The 14,460-nt window shown below is 41.6% G+C and overlaps 1 protein-coding gene across 5 annotated transcripts in view; it reads right to left on the reverse strand.

The window, feature by feature from the left end:
- Positions 1–14,460, reverse strand: part of SRPK2 (SRSF protein kinase 2) — an 87,805-nt gene that overhangs the window by 45,410 nt on the left and 27,935 nt on the right. For 3 of the 5 annotated variants that reach the window (XM_053404617.1, XM_053404615.1, XM_053404616.1), the window contains exon 2: positions 11,091–11,154. The exons of 1 other annotated variant lie outside the window; for it this stretch is intronic. In XM_053404617.1, coding sequence (XP_053260592.1) covers positions 11,091–11,154 — 64 coding nt within the window. Of the gene's footprint in view, positions 1–10,461; positions 10,518–11,090; positions 11,155–14,460 lie in introns of those variants that run through there. One more of the 5 variants, XM_053404619.1, reaches the window with a different exon arrangement.

The raw sequence follows: 14,460 nt of genomic DNA on the forward strand, positions 1-14,460 counted from the left end.
CAACTCAAAAAACGAAAAACTCTTTCGTCTTGCGCGTTTTTCGTCTTGTGAGGTACCACTGTACCAATGTCTAACCAACCAAGCTAATCAGATTTATTCATTTTTTCTTCTACAAAGAAGGGCTCCCAGAATGACATGCAGATCATTACAAACTAGACAGTCCTTACTCTTGGGTTTACAATATGGAAGGTCTTCAAACTATAACACTTTAATGCAGGTGTTCTTAAAGCTGTCTCACATCAGGCCTCCCCAAACCAGGAAGTAACTGTTTGAAGCTTCTATTAAATTAATGTAAGTTCACTTCACTTTATGTTATGTATTTGGATGCTGGAGTACATGATATAGGAGCCAGCTATCAAATACGAAGGTAGTGTGTACACACCCCTTTGAAATTTTTTATTAGAGTATTGAGGAATTAACCCTTAGTTTCTAAGTATTTTTAAGTGAGTCATCTCAAAATATTTGCTCCCAATATACTACACAGGAAGCCTTTTATTAAGCGTTCAGCTGCAAAATTTAAAGTGAAAACTGACTTTAAAGCAGAAGAAGACAACTGAGCTGTCATTGTTCATTTTCATCCCCCAGCTACATGGCAAGCAATTAAATAGAAAAACGAAAAAGAAGAAGTCAGGACACATGAATGCATAGCATGAAGTGCTGCAGGAAAGAATCCTACAAAAGCAAAGCTATTGGAAAAATAAGTAGTTGCTTCATTGACCTCAGTACTCAATCAAGAAGATGAGACAGGCCGCCTTCTACAGTGCACCTCTTTAGAAGTAATGACAGAGTATTATGCCTGACCCAATCAGGGGCGTAGCTAGCTGCTCTGGCACCCGGAGCGGCAGGAGCAGGGCGAGCAACCCGCGGGGGCGAGGTGATCTGCCCGGGGGGTGGCGCGGTGAGCTGCCCACGGAGTCCGCCTGGTGGATGCAAGCCCCAAGCTGCTGTTTTAGGCAGCGTGGGGCCCCAAGGTAAGTGCCGACCCCCACAGGGCGCCATTTTGTCACACACCCCTCAAGGATGACACCCGGGGCAGACCACACCCCCTGCACCCCCCTTCCTATGCCCCTGAACCCAATCAAGGCAAATGTTAAGGAACCAAAGATACTGTTCGGTTGTCCCCTGGCCATTGCCAGATATGCAAGAGTTTATACATGTATGAGAAACTGAGGCTCTCTTTCCAATGAACTTTTGTGCAATCAATACAAATCAGGATTTCTCATTGTGGCACTTTGGGTAGCACCCCGCAGCATTTCTACCGTCTTAAGTGAAAGTGAAAGTTGCCCCCTCAGATTATCTCTTTTCCCAGTGAGCAAGTAAACAGCAACTGAGGAGAGATTTAAATTTGGAACATGGGACAGGAAGAGCTCCAGGAGCTCAAACTATAGGAGGCTCTGGGTGCCTGAGCACCCACAAAAATTTGTTGTGGGTGCTCAGCCCCCACACTGCAGGGCACCCAATGCAATTTCCAAGGTCTCTCAAGGCCTCTGACAACATCTCCAAGGCCTTGGAGATGCTGTCTGAGGTCTCACAAGGCATTGGAGATGCTGTCCAAGACCTTCCAAGACCTTGGAACCTGACTTCCGGTGGTACCAGAAGGTGGGTTCTGAGGCTGGGGGGGGGTGTGCATTTGACATCATGACGCAATGTGACATCATGACATCATGCACACTGGGCACCCGAGTTGGCTCCCCTGAAGAGGTCAAAAACCTTCCTTCAGCCCCAGTCAAGATCTCTCCCAACCCCAGTTCATGTAGCTGCTATTATGGGAGAGATTGCGGATCAATATCCTATGTCATTTATTTATTTCTAGTCTGGCCCTGAGGTAAGAATTCTAAGCTGATCAACTGAGAATCGTGATAGACAGGCCATGCTGCCTTAAGAAGATCCACATGACACTTTGAAAATGACTGCCTTTTAAATTGAATATAATGCCAACCAACACCACAACTTCTAATTTTCGTATTGTTTCACTTTAGGCCAACAAGGCATTTGATATTTGTCAACGTAAAATAAGCACCTTAAACACTACAAGTAACTGATAGCAGCAACATAAAAGTTATCAAAGCCAGTCAGTGTATACACACATACAAATTACTACAAACAGAACTCAACTGTGGGACTACCACACAGAGGCCAGGAAGAAGACCATCAATGCAAATCCCTACATATGACAATATGCGGCAAGTATTAGTACTAGTCCTGGTTCAGTAATTGCTGCATCCATAAGCAACTGTGAAAACATCACTTACTAAGCAGCTGCTCAAGAATAAATGTACCAGGGAAATGACTGTGATAATAATGGGAGAATCATCTGTGTAATTTCTCCTTCACAGAAGGAAAGAGCAATGAGCAAAATGCTCAGAATCCACCTCACATTGTGGATTCTCATGAATACTATAAATAGAAGCTGAGGCTGTAGACTCAATTGCTGAAGACCCTGCTTAAATGTTCACTTCTTTTAAAATATCATTTTGGAAATAATTGTTAACTTATATGCCAACTGATTACATGAACTATTTCCATTTTAAAGGTAAAGGTAAAGGTACCCCTGCCCGTACGGGCCAGTCTTGACAGACTCTAGGGTTGTGCGCTCATCTCACTCTAGAGGCCGGGAGCCAGCGCTGTCCGCAGACACTTCCGGGTCACGTGGCCAGCGTGACAAGCTGCATCTGGCGAGCCAGCGCAGCACACGGAACGCCGTTTACCTTCCCGCTAGTAAGCAGTCCCTATTTATCTACTTGCACCCGGGGGTGCTTTCGAACTGCTAGGTTGGCAGGCGCTGGGACCGAGCGACAGGAGCGCACCCCGCCGCGGGAATTCGAACCGCCGACCATGCGATCGGCAAGTCCTAGGCACTGAGGCTTTTACCCACAGCGCCACCCGCGTCCCATTTCCATTTTAGGGAGTCTTAAATGTTTACAGAAAATTAGGGAGTCTTAAATGTTTACAGAAAATCTAAGTTTATTACGTCATGCAACCCTTTAAGTCCAGCTGTTCAAATACCAAGGAGAACAGGAGTTTTTGAACAGGAACTGCCTTTTATGTATAGAGAAGTGGGAACCCACAACAAAATGTTGCAGTGTTACTCCTAGTCCTTAGCAGGTGTGCTCTGGCTCAGGGTTTCAGGCAGTCCAAAAAAGAGTTTTGGAGTGCTAAGTACTCATGGAACAGTTAGGTCTCAGGAGGGAGAAAGGAGCGAAAGACATTGCTTCAATTTCTCACACTTGGGAAACTTTCTACACCTAAATTGGAAGGAAAGATGGCATGAAATTATGCTCCTGAGGGTAGAATTACATAGGAAGTTCAATCTTATGCAGATTTACTCAGACGTCCGACTAAGTTCAATACAACTTATTCACAAACAAATGTGCATAGGATTACACCATTAATCACCAAAACTTTAGTATTTTCCATGTAAATTTTTATTTTGAATATACACACCATACTGCTTATATCTGCATATTTAATTGATTGGAAACACTTCAAATATGGATATGTTCATATCACTTGCTCCAAGGAGGTGAATCCCTATATTTTTAAGGCTTTATGTGTGAATGTGTAGCACCCCACTCCTTTTCATGGAAGTACAATGAAGAGATTCTGCAGATTCTGAATTTGGGTTCAGAGATACTAATTACCGTACCCCTTTTCATTCATCAAAATCTTCACAGTAGCTTCAATGTTAGCATTAAACAGAGCAGAAAGTCAGAAAGGAATGAAAATTTCTGTTAATATGGCCATTTTAAAAAGGATAAATAAAAAAACAAGAATATAGCTGTATGTCTAAAGTAGGTATTTTCTTCAGCGCTGATAATAATACAAAACACAAAAATAAGCAGTACTGTACTAAAAAGCCACCGAAAATGAAGTGGAAATAAACACACATGAAGATAGAAAGCTGTTTTGAAAAGGTGAATTTATCTTCTACTATAAATGCTGAAGGGGACGCGGGTGGTGCTGCGGGTAAAACCTCAGTGCCTAGGACTTGCTGATCATAAGGTCGGTGGTTCGAATCCCCGCGGCGGGGTGAGCTCCCGTTGCTCGGTCCCAGCTCCTGCCCACCTAGCAGTTCAAAAGCACCCCTAAGTGCAAGTAGATAAATAGGGACCACTGACCTAGCAGGAAGGTAAACGGCGTTTCCGTGAGCGGCGCTGGTGCTGACTCACTAGTGCAGCTTCGTCACGCTGGCCACGTGACCCGGAAGTGTCTTCGGACAGCGCTGGCTCCTGGCCTCTAGAGCGAGATGAGCGCGCAACCCTAGAGTCGGTCACGACTGGCCCGTACGGGCAGGGGTACCTTTACCTTTTACCTTTTTATAAATGCTGAGGGGGGAAATTGGGGGCTGGGGGGGAATCAAGGAAAGTAGAGCTGGAAGGGACCCCAAGGGTCATCCAGTCAAAGTAATGAAAGTAAAGGTAAAGGGACCCCTGACCATTAGGTCCAGTCGCGGATGACTCTGGGGTTGCGGTGCTCATCTCGCTTTACTGGCCAAGGGAGTAATGAAAGTAAGCTAGGCTAAATCATGTAAAATGTAAAGAAAAAAGTAACAGGCCATTATTTTCTAAAAACGTATTTTGCTCTTTCAAGCCACAATTGAATCAAGCAAGAGAGATGCAGCTGGGACTACTGGCAGTTTAACCAGTTGCGGTGCCCAAGGCAGCCTGCAAAGCGACGTGCTGCTCAGTTTTGAAAGCTGCTTATTTGGCAATAGGATCTGTACATATGAAAAACCCCCAAATCTCTGGGTGCATTTACATCCCTTCCATCATAGTTATATTCATACACCTATACCACACTTCCCAAATATATAGAGTAACTAAATTATGCCTGCTGATACAGGATTAAAGATTATGTATATTTACCCAAAAGACAATTTACTGTAGAAGTAGGGTATGAAATGCCTTCTTGGTTTCAAAAGCATATCCTAAACCAGTAATTCTGGTGCATGCACTTGCACACCACACAGGAGCTCCTAAATGCAGAGGAAACTCTGTATAAGAAAAGCTGCTCCATTTGCTTCCATGTTGGAGAATGGTCAGTAGGTACAACTCTACAGCTCCTGCAACACAAGGTTCAACAGTAGAGCTCTAGATACTAATAAGATCACATGGACACTGGACCACGGACAGTGCATCTTGAAGTAACTGCCTCAGAGTTCTTTTGCTTCGCATCCTGTTTTACAGTTTTAGCATAATTTTTATTACCTCTTTCTTAACTTGAGTCCCAAGATGGGGCAATCACTTGAGTTGTAGAAGCAGCAAGGAAAGCAAGCATCTCATTTGCTCTGAAAGATCAATTACTTCCAAATATGGGGAAATATGGAACATATAGGGAACACTGACAGTAAGTAAATGTATATAGCAGAAAAGAAGTACTCTCTCTCAAACTCCTTTTTATTATTATTCATTTATATATAGTTATAGCCCATCCTGCACCATGAAATCCACACCTTTTTGCTCATTTTGAGTATTGGTCTGAGTATTTTTTCAGCTCTGAACCACCAATTAGTTTTGTAGCACAACATTAAAGCACTCTGCGACCCAGCATAGCGTAGAGGTCCCTATTTGGTTTTTTTAACTGGGAGATCCAGGTGCAAATCCCTACTCAGCCTATTTTTATGTTTGATTCAGCAAATAATTTGGAATTCTGAATAACTTGGTACGGGAAAACAAACTGAATGCTCCCTTGGTGGAGGCGATTCACATTCCCTGTTCTTCATACTCTCCTTTCTCTACAACTCCACAGCCTCCTACTGCAGCCATCATCCATCCCTTGCCTTTTTGTCATACTTTTCTGATAAGAAACAGTGGGGGGAAGTAACAGCAATGCAGAAGGCAGGCAACGGTCCCAGCAACAGTAAGAGGGTGGGTGGTAGCAATATCAGGAAGAGGAAGTTGCATGCTACTTAGATGTTTTCTCCCAGGGCAGTCAGTCAGTCAATTACATTTATATTCTACCTTTCCTCCAAGGAACTCACAGTATTGTACATAACTCTTTTCCACTCAAAGCACTACACCACGCTGGTTCACTCTTACCCGCCCTGGGAGAGCAACAAGCCACAAGCCACATTAAGAGCCAGAAATCCTCTTCACTATGTTTGGAGGAGGCAGATCTACGATGGGTGCATTCTTCAGGGAGCCAACATCATAATCTATTTGCACAGAGAGGACGACATTAAGGCTGCTTCTAGCTGTGCTACTCCCTGGGGGCGAGTGAGTAACTGCAAGCATTTTCCAGATCACTGCTCAAGGTGTCTTGCCATATTTAGGTACATGCATGAATGCCGACTGGTAAAGTTTTGGGGGAGCTGGGAAGTCTGTACTTATTTGAAGGGATAATTTACTACTAACTTCCAACAGAAATGCCAAAAGAAAACTCCACCACAATAATCCCAAATACAGAAACATATTGGACACCCACCCACCCCATTATCTGAAGCATTCATCCTCTATTTCATATAATCATAGAAGGGACCCCGAGGGTCATCTAGTCCAACCCCATGCAATGTAGGAATCTCAACTAAATCAATTCTCACTAAGGTATCAATCATCTTTTGTTGACACCTTTTATAGAATGGCTGGCAGGCAAGAGGCCAAAGGTCTGTATTTTCAATTTTTTTAAAAAATAATTATAATTCATTTCACTAAGTCTATCAACCAAACAAAAAGCTGATGCAAAACAAGGAAGCAAAACCGATTATTGACTAACAGATCAAGCCCAGTTTTAAAACCAGAATATAGCATGATCAAAGGAAGCAAAGAGTATCATGCAAGTTAAACACTAGAGTGTAAGTGCAAACATGGCTTTCAAAAAATAATAATAGATAGATGGGGAAGGGACTCTTCGAGAGCCAATCCTGATGAGTCATTTTCTCTAGGAACATAGGTGCTGTCAGAGTGTTTATCAACATTTTGGATGACATGGATTAGTTGCTTTCCAACACTACAATCTTCAACTCTAACAAATTTGAAGCCTTCCAAATCCAATGCTCTTCTTATCATTACTCTACTAGGCCCCTTTCCTATTATGGCATAACTAATAGCATAATCCTATGCATGTTTACTCAGAAGAAAATCCAAGTGTGTTTCATGGAGTTTAATTCAAGGAAAGTACACATAGAAACGCAGCCTAAATGTGAAAGCTTGCAAAGCGGCAACCATGTGTGCAGTGATATTGGGCAGAACATTTTTCAAGATGGAAATTTTCCAAACACTATAGTCCACAGAAAAATTTCCATTTCTAAAAAATGTGTTGTTTTAGAAAGGTAAAATAATGGACACAATCCCAGTAAAACCAGGCAATTTCAGGTGACTATCCCTATGAAGCATGCATTTAAATTACCGCTTTGGGTACACGCTAAAATTCATGTGTTCTCTTTTTGTTGTTAAAATTTAGAACATGTTAGAGATGTGTATGCTATTTATCTGCATTTCTTGAACTATTACCAAATATTCCAATTAAGATAGTATCAATGTGTTCAAAATAAATCACATCAGGGCCTGATTTGCACAGTACAGGTAAGTCAAACTCTGGCTTACTGTGAACAAGCAAGCATATCTTTTTCCAGAGTGCAGAGAAAACCAGAGTGTTGGTTTCACACATGTGAACTATCAAATGCAGCTTCTTCTTTTAGTTAATTTGGAGATAAATGAACCACAAGCACTGGTTTGTAGGTTTCCAACCACTTGGGAATAGCAAGAGCAGTATGGACACAATTTTAACAAGATATGTGAATCGGGCCTATATGTGCTTTATTTTTTTTTAAAAAAATCCAAATGAAAAATATCAGTTCAATGTCAGCTATTAGAAAAACATTTGAGATATTTATACAGCATGTAAAATTAACATGGTGTATTTTAACATTTTGTTTACTAAATATAAGCGAAACATGCTAAATCAGAGCCTAAAACACAATTGATTTAGGACATCAAAGGCACTTCTTGAAAACCCCATCACTGTATGATCAGACATCTGTATACTGTTCCAATTCATGAGAGTTTAAATAAATGTGTGAACAACACCAATGACTACAAGCATTCACATGAAAGAATGGAGAGTATGGACAAACTAGCAGCATGAACAGGTTTTCACACATTGTCCAATAGGCGTGAATGTGCAAAAGTCAAAGATTTTTAGCTCTAGGTCTAGAACAAGGGTGAGGGACCTACGGCTCTCAGACACCATGATCCATGGTTATGGATGAAGGCGGATGTTAAGTCCAATAATATCTAGAGGAGGGCATCCAATTTTTCATACTAAGTGGGTCGCAAGAGTACTTCAACATGGAACCTGTGGGTCATAGGCTGCCTTGTCATGCAGGCAGGAGGAAGGCCAAAATTTGACACACATACACCCAGCTTTTGTGCGGCCTTCCAAAAGCCAAAGCCTTTGGAAGGAGGAGTGGGGTTCTGGCAGCATTCTGGAGCCCTCCCACATCCTTCCCAAAGCTGGGAAAGCGCTAACTAGGCTTTGGAAAGGAGTTGGAGGGACTCTATGACCCTGTCATGACCCTCACACTGCCTTCCCAAAGCCCAGTGGCTCACATATCCAGCTCTGGGTAGGCAAAATGAAAGCTTGGCAGGGGGCATCAAATGTTGTCGAGGGCCATCTAAAAAGGTCTCCAAGGCCGCTCATTGGACCACCCTGGTCTAGAGGGCCACAGGTTCCTCAACCATGCTCTGGAATGTTCTGAAGATGTTCAGTGCAGGAGCAGGGTTTCCCATGTGTGTTCTGACACACAGACCACAAATATTATCCTTATTGATGTTGTCAGTTTGTACAGAGTCTCCGCACACCTTCATTTGAGTTTGCAGCTTTCAGGGCTTATGTTCGCTTTACACTAATCCCAAACTTTAGATTTCCTACCTGCTAGCAAAATAAATAAATAACTGTAATAATAGTGCTAATCTACATTTCCTAAGTAGTTGATTTAAAAAATGACACAGAGATTCTGAAATACTATTCTCTCCTGTAGTCAGTAACATAAAAAATACATTTTTAACTTATACAGGACCAATCTAGAAAAAGTTGGTCTTGTTTAGGTGTAACTAACTCTCCCTACACTGGGAGCAATGCAAGAAAGACATACTTCTGCAGTTCCGTGGTTTTTATAAAGTACATGTCTATGAAATTATATCAAAAGGCTAAAATATCTAGGACTTCCTGTCTGACCATAGCTAATCCACAATGTGGTCTTTAAAATTTACAGTTTGTAAAAATATATCTATACTGTACATTCATTTATATTCATATTATGAAATATGCTGTTGCTTTCCTTGCCAATCAAGGACATTTCTCATGGTCCATTAGCACAATGTCTGCCCTTAAATTTACTTCCTCCCTATCTTATTATGTGCATTTATGCATTAAGGAAGAAGATTAATTCCAATTAGATGCCAGTTTCATCTCATAGTTAAAATGTATTTCTGAACAGCATGAGCTATCAGCTCCTTCATTATTATATGTATGTGTATATATATCTTATATATATATATATACATACACATATATATCAAACACAACAATGCTCTCATTGGTTTCACCCCAGTATCAGTGCCATTCTTTTTAAGAGAAAACCTAAAATCATAGTTGGCATTCTTTGCCTGTGCTATTTTCATCTCCATCCTCTTCCCTAACGTCATCACCTCCATTTTATTGGCATAACATTTATAGCTCATATAGAACCAGGTTAGGGATGGAAAAACTGAACACAACCCAATTAGCATTTTAATTCTGAGTTTCTATTTCTACAGCAAAACGACTAAACCCTTTCATTACATTTCTCAATTCTGAAAATACACCTTTAAAAAAAATCACCAAAATGAAAATGTGCCTCCCTTGATCCCCTACTCCACCCCACACACCATTTTATGCATTTTTCTTTGCTGTGAATATCTTGCATCTCTATGATAAAATTAAAGCAATCCTGGTTGATTACAGTATCTTGCTCTCCCTTTTAAAATTTACAAATCCAATTAAATGGCTATTATTGTAAAGCTATACAAAGCATACAGTAGAGGCTCTGTTTTAATTATATGCCCTATATCCTCCTGATTAGCTGAGATACATCTACTGCATTGGAACTGTGCTCTCTTATGCCCATTTGGATGAATATTCAACATAAAATCAGAATTTAGGTTTACTGAATCAATAATTATGCCATCGTCTCCTATAAAAAATGGATATCACAATATAGATCTGAGATGGAAAGATTAATGTAGGTTTAGTAACATAACTAGTGTTGCTACATATGAAACATAATTTATTTAGTATACATTCTAGTGTCAAAAATTAATCTTACAGCAAAGATGGTTGAACAGGTTTGATACCCATGGTACATACCGAGAAAACCAAAAGGTTACATAAATAATGTAAAATTAAATTACTAATGGATATTAGAAGCAGATTGACAGACAAAATGATTTTTCTAAAAACACTTCTGAGTCATTTTGTCCTTACCTGCAGGCATGAACCATTACTGCATGCAGTGACTGCTCCATTTCCTAGCACAGACTTGAAGCAGCATCACATCTCTCACACGGAATGTGACTAATTCATAGGTTTGCAATTCCTAAGCTATTAGCAAAGGACACTCCCTTTCAACCTAACATACTGCTTTTAACAGAATTTATTTTCTCCTAGCCTAAATTCAAGTACAATCCTATTTTTAAGTGACATTATCTGATATATGCATGTGTGTGTGTGTGTATGTATGTACGTGTGTGTGTGTGTTTGTGTGTGCGTGCAACATCTCTCAATCTGGATTTAAAAATCAAGATGCTTTGATGGGTGGAAACACACAGAAACACACACACACACACACTGCAGCAACAGTATAAACACGTATGTACCAGACGATGTATTATGGATTTGCATGCTGCACAGATTAGCCCTCATTTTAAAAAACATGAAATAATAAGCATTTGCCACTGTCGCAAAGCTTAACCAGCAACAGATTCAATTAATAGATTACAATGGCAAGCATGCAGTACATCAACACAATTGGCACACTTGACAGGAAAAATACCCTATACTGCGTCTTAGCATTACTACACCATTAATTGTTCATGCAGGAGATGTAGCTGTACCTTTCTGAAGAGGACGACTTCTCAGAGTTAACTGACATCAGCAGCTCAATCTTCTGCTTGATTTCTGGAAAAATCAGAAAATATTCACAACCAAAGACTGCCTGCCCTTGTTTTCCAATGCCTTATTCGAGAGAGATCTTTCCCCCTAATAATCCCCTTTGTTCCAAATGAAGCCACAAGATTCACTGTACTTCTGCAGAGGCAGATTCTACGGTGCTATAAAAGAAAAAGCTCCAGAGGCATCAGGCCTTGCTAAACTATGCACATGACTGTTTATGAAAGCAGGAAGTACCATTTCTTTTACACAGAGGGGTGTTTCCTCTTTTGAGGTTGAGCAGACATTTACCAGATGATTCTGAGAACAGACTGCATGCAGAGGCACATTCCAGCTACTACGAAAAATCCAACAAATGGTTTATTGAGATACACAGCGAGACAGCAAGAAATCTTTTTGTTGAAATATGCCATCGCTTCAAGAGATTCCAGGTTGGGGGAGGGGGACTGAATCGCTGTCACAAGGAAGGTGTTTACATGTGAATATATGGATTGGAAATATGAGCAGTATTAAATAACCTGCATTTCCAGATTCATAGGGCACCAAATCATGAAAGTAAAAAGAAATATTTTCTCCCATCTGAAGCTTCCCCCTTCTAATGCTCTCAACCAACAAACAGCAACACCCTCAGACCTGGGCTGGCATATTATATTTCCCTAAGCTGAAATTGTCAGAGAACACCAACTAGATGTTAAAAGGATAATCAATTTTACTCACTTTTCTGGGAAGGGTGGGGAAGGGAACTGCCATACCATCTGTGATTTCCATGTCAAAATCAAAGCTTATACATTTTTTTAATGTTTTCAAATGTTCTATTTTCTAAGCGGTTTCTCATTAGTTTTATGCCAACTGTATGAAAATTGCAGCATTGAACTACACACTTAATATGTATGAAAGATGCTTCAAATGTTAACAGCTTTCCTGCAAAACATACTGAAACATTCAGCAACATCTCAATATGCTAGATACCTAGAAAAATAACAACAACTAAAAATGAATTTCAGCGAGAAAAAGAACCAGTCTTAGTGCCAACTACAGCCACATTGAGATCATACATTTATTGCAGTGTGATACCGCTTCGAACAGTCATGGCCTCTCCTAAATAATTCTGGAAGTATTTTGTAACTGGGGTGAGAGCTGTTAAGAGACCATTATTCGCCTCACAGAGCTGCAATTCCCAGAGTTCCTTGCAAAGAGAGATTGTTTATTAAACCCCTCTAGGACTTGAACTCTGTGAGGGGAAAAGGGGTCTCCTAGCAGCTCTAAGAGGATGTGGGTGGCACTGTGGGTTAAACCAAAGAGCCTACGGCTTTCCGATCAGAAGGTCAGCGGTTCGAATCCCCGCAAAGGGGTGAGCTCCCGTTGCTCGGTCCCTGCTCCTGCCAACCTAGCAGTTTGAAAGCACGTCAAAGTGCAAGTAGATAAATAGGTACCACTCCGGCAGGAAAGTAAACGGCGTTTCCGTGCGCTGCTCTGGTTCGCCAGAAGCTGCTTGGTCATGCTGGTCACATGACCCGGAAGCTGTACGCCGGCTCCCTCGGCCAGTAAAGCGAGATGAGCACCGCAACCCCAGAGTCGTCCACAACTGGACCTAATGGTCAGGGGTCCCTTTACCTTTACCTTTAACAGCTCTATGCACACTTAAACTACAGCTCCCAGAATTCGTTGGGGAAACCCATGACTGTTTAAAGAGCTTTAAATGCTTGGTATAATTGTGGCCTATGTTAAGCACATAAGTTAGACATGGCACAATTCCCTTTTACTTTTAAAATGGAAGCCCGAGGGAGGACAATTGGGATTGGGACTCTAGGGCTCGGGGTCCATTATTTTCTCCTGTGTGGCAGTCCCAACAAATACTCTCTCACACACCCCCTCTGCAACCCTGAAGTTACTTAGCCTAGGAGGGAACGCTACTGGTGCCACTGGCAGCATCCCTCCCACAGGGCGGGAGAATCTATTAGGATGGGAGTTTTAAAGCCAAACCTGATTCCCCCCACAGCCCCTTTTCTAAAAGTTAAAAACATTCATACAGTAGCCTATCTGTTTTAGGTAACATTCAGTTTGGACCAAAGATGGGGAATAAACGACTAGGTAGCAACAGTTCTAAAGAAAATTTAAGAAATCTAGTAAAGGTAAAGGTAAAGGTACCCCTGCCCGTACGGGCCAGTCGTGTCCGACTCTGGGGTTGCGTGCTCATCTCGCTCAAGAGGCCGGGAGCCGGCGCCGTCCGAAGACACTTCCGGGTCACGTGGCCAGCGTGACGAAGCTGCAGCTGGCGAGCCAGCACCAGCGCAGCACATGGAAACGCCGTTTACCTTCCCGCTATAAAGCGGTCTCTATTTATCTACTTGCACTTAAGGGTGCTTTCGAACTGCTAGGTGGGCAGGAGCTGGGACCGAACGACAGGAGCTCACCCTGCCGCGGGGATTCGAACCACCGACCATGCGTTCAGCAAGTCCTAGGCACTGAGGTTTTACCCACAGTGCCACCAACTAATAGTTGATGTGCAAAAGTTCAAAGACATTTTAGATTACATTCAAGGAAGTACTGTTCCGAAGATTCAGCAAAAAGCACTGTTCAACTCAACAGTTATCAAGCCTCATTGTGAATACAGTGGTACCTTGGTTTGCGAACTTAATCCGTTCTGGAAGTCCGTTCTTAAACCAAAGCGTGCTTTCCCATAGCAGCAAAGGACTCAATTTACAAATGGAACACATTCAACAGGAAGCGAAACATGTTCTTATTCCAAGGCAAAGTTCACAAACCAAAACACCTTCCGGGTTTGCAGCGTTCTTAATCCAAGTAGTTCATAAACTAAGCTGTTCTTAAACCAAGGTACCACCGTACTGTGTTCACTTTCAAGTGCTACATTTAAAATGATAGACAGCTGGAAAACACTAATAGAAAAGCTACACATATGGGTTTAGCTTCAATCCACTCAAGGAAAAGTTGAATGAACGAAGTCTGCTGATCCAACCGGGGGGGGGGGGGAGGGGAGGAATTCTGTCAGCTCAAAAATATTTAAGAAGGTGAAATGAGGGAGAAATAAAGAGGTAATAATAATTTATTCCATTCAGTAAAAGACAGAAAACTACCCTTTACATTTTGAATTTTATTCCTCAAGGGCAACTAAAAATAGAATCATAGAATTTGAAGGGACCATTAGAATCATCTAGTCCAAACCCCTGCAATGCATAAACATAAACCACAACCCTGAGATTAAGAGTCTCATGCTGTACGGATTGAGCTATACCAGCAGTCAAGGAATCATGGATTCTCTTTCAGAAATTATCCAAAGTCTTGTTTGGAATGCTT

The sequence above is a fragment of the Podarcis raffonei genome, chromosome 10 (assembly GCF_027172205.1).
Source record: "Podarcis raffonei isolate rPodRaf1 chromosome 10, rPodRaf1.pri, whole genome shotgun sequence".
NCBI lineage: Eukaryota > Metazoa > Chordata > Lepidosauria > Squamata > Lacertidae > Podarcis > Podarcis raffonei.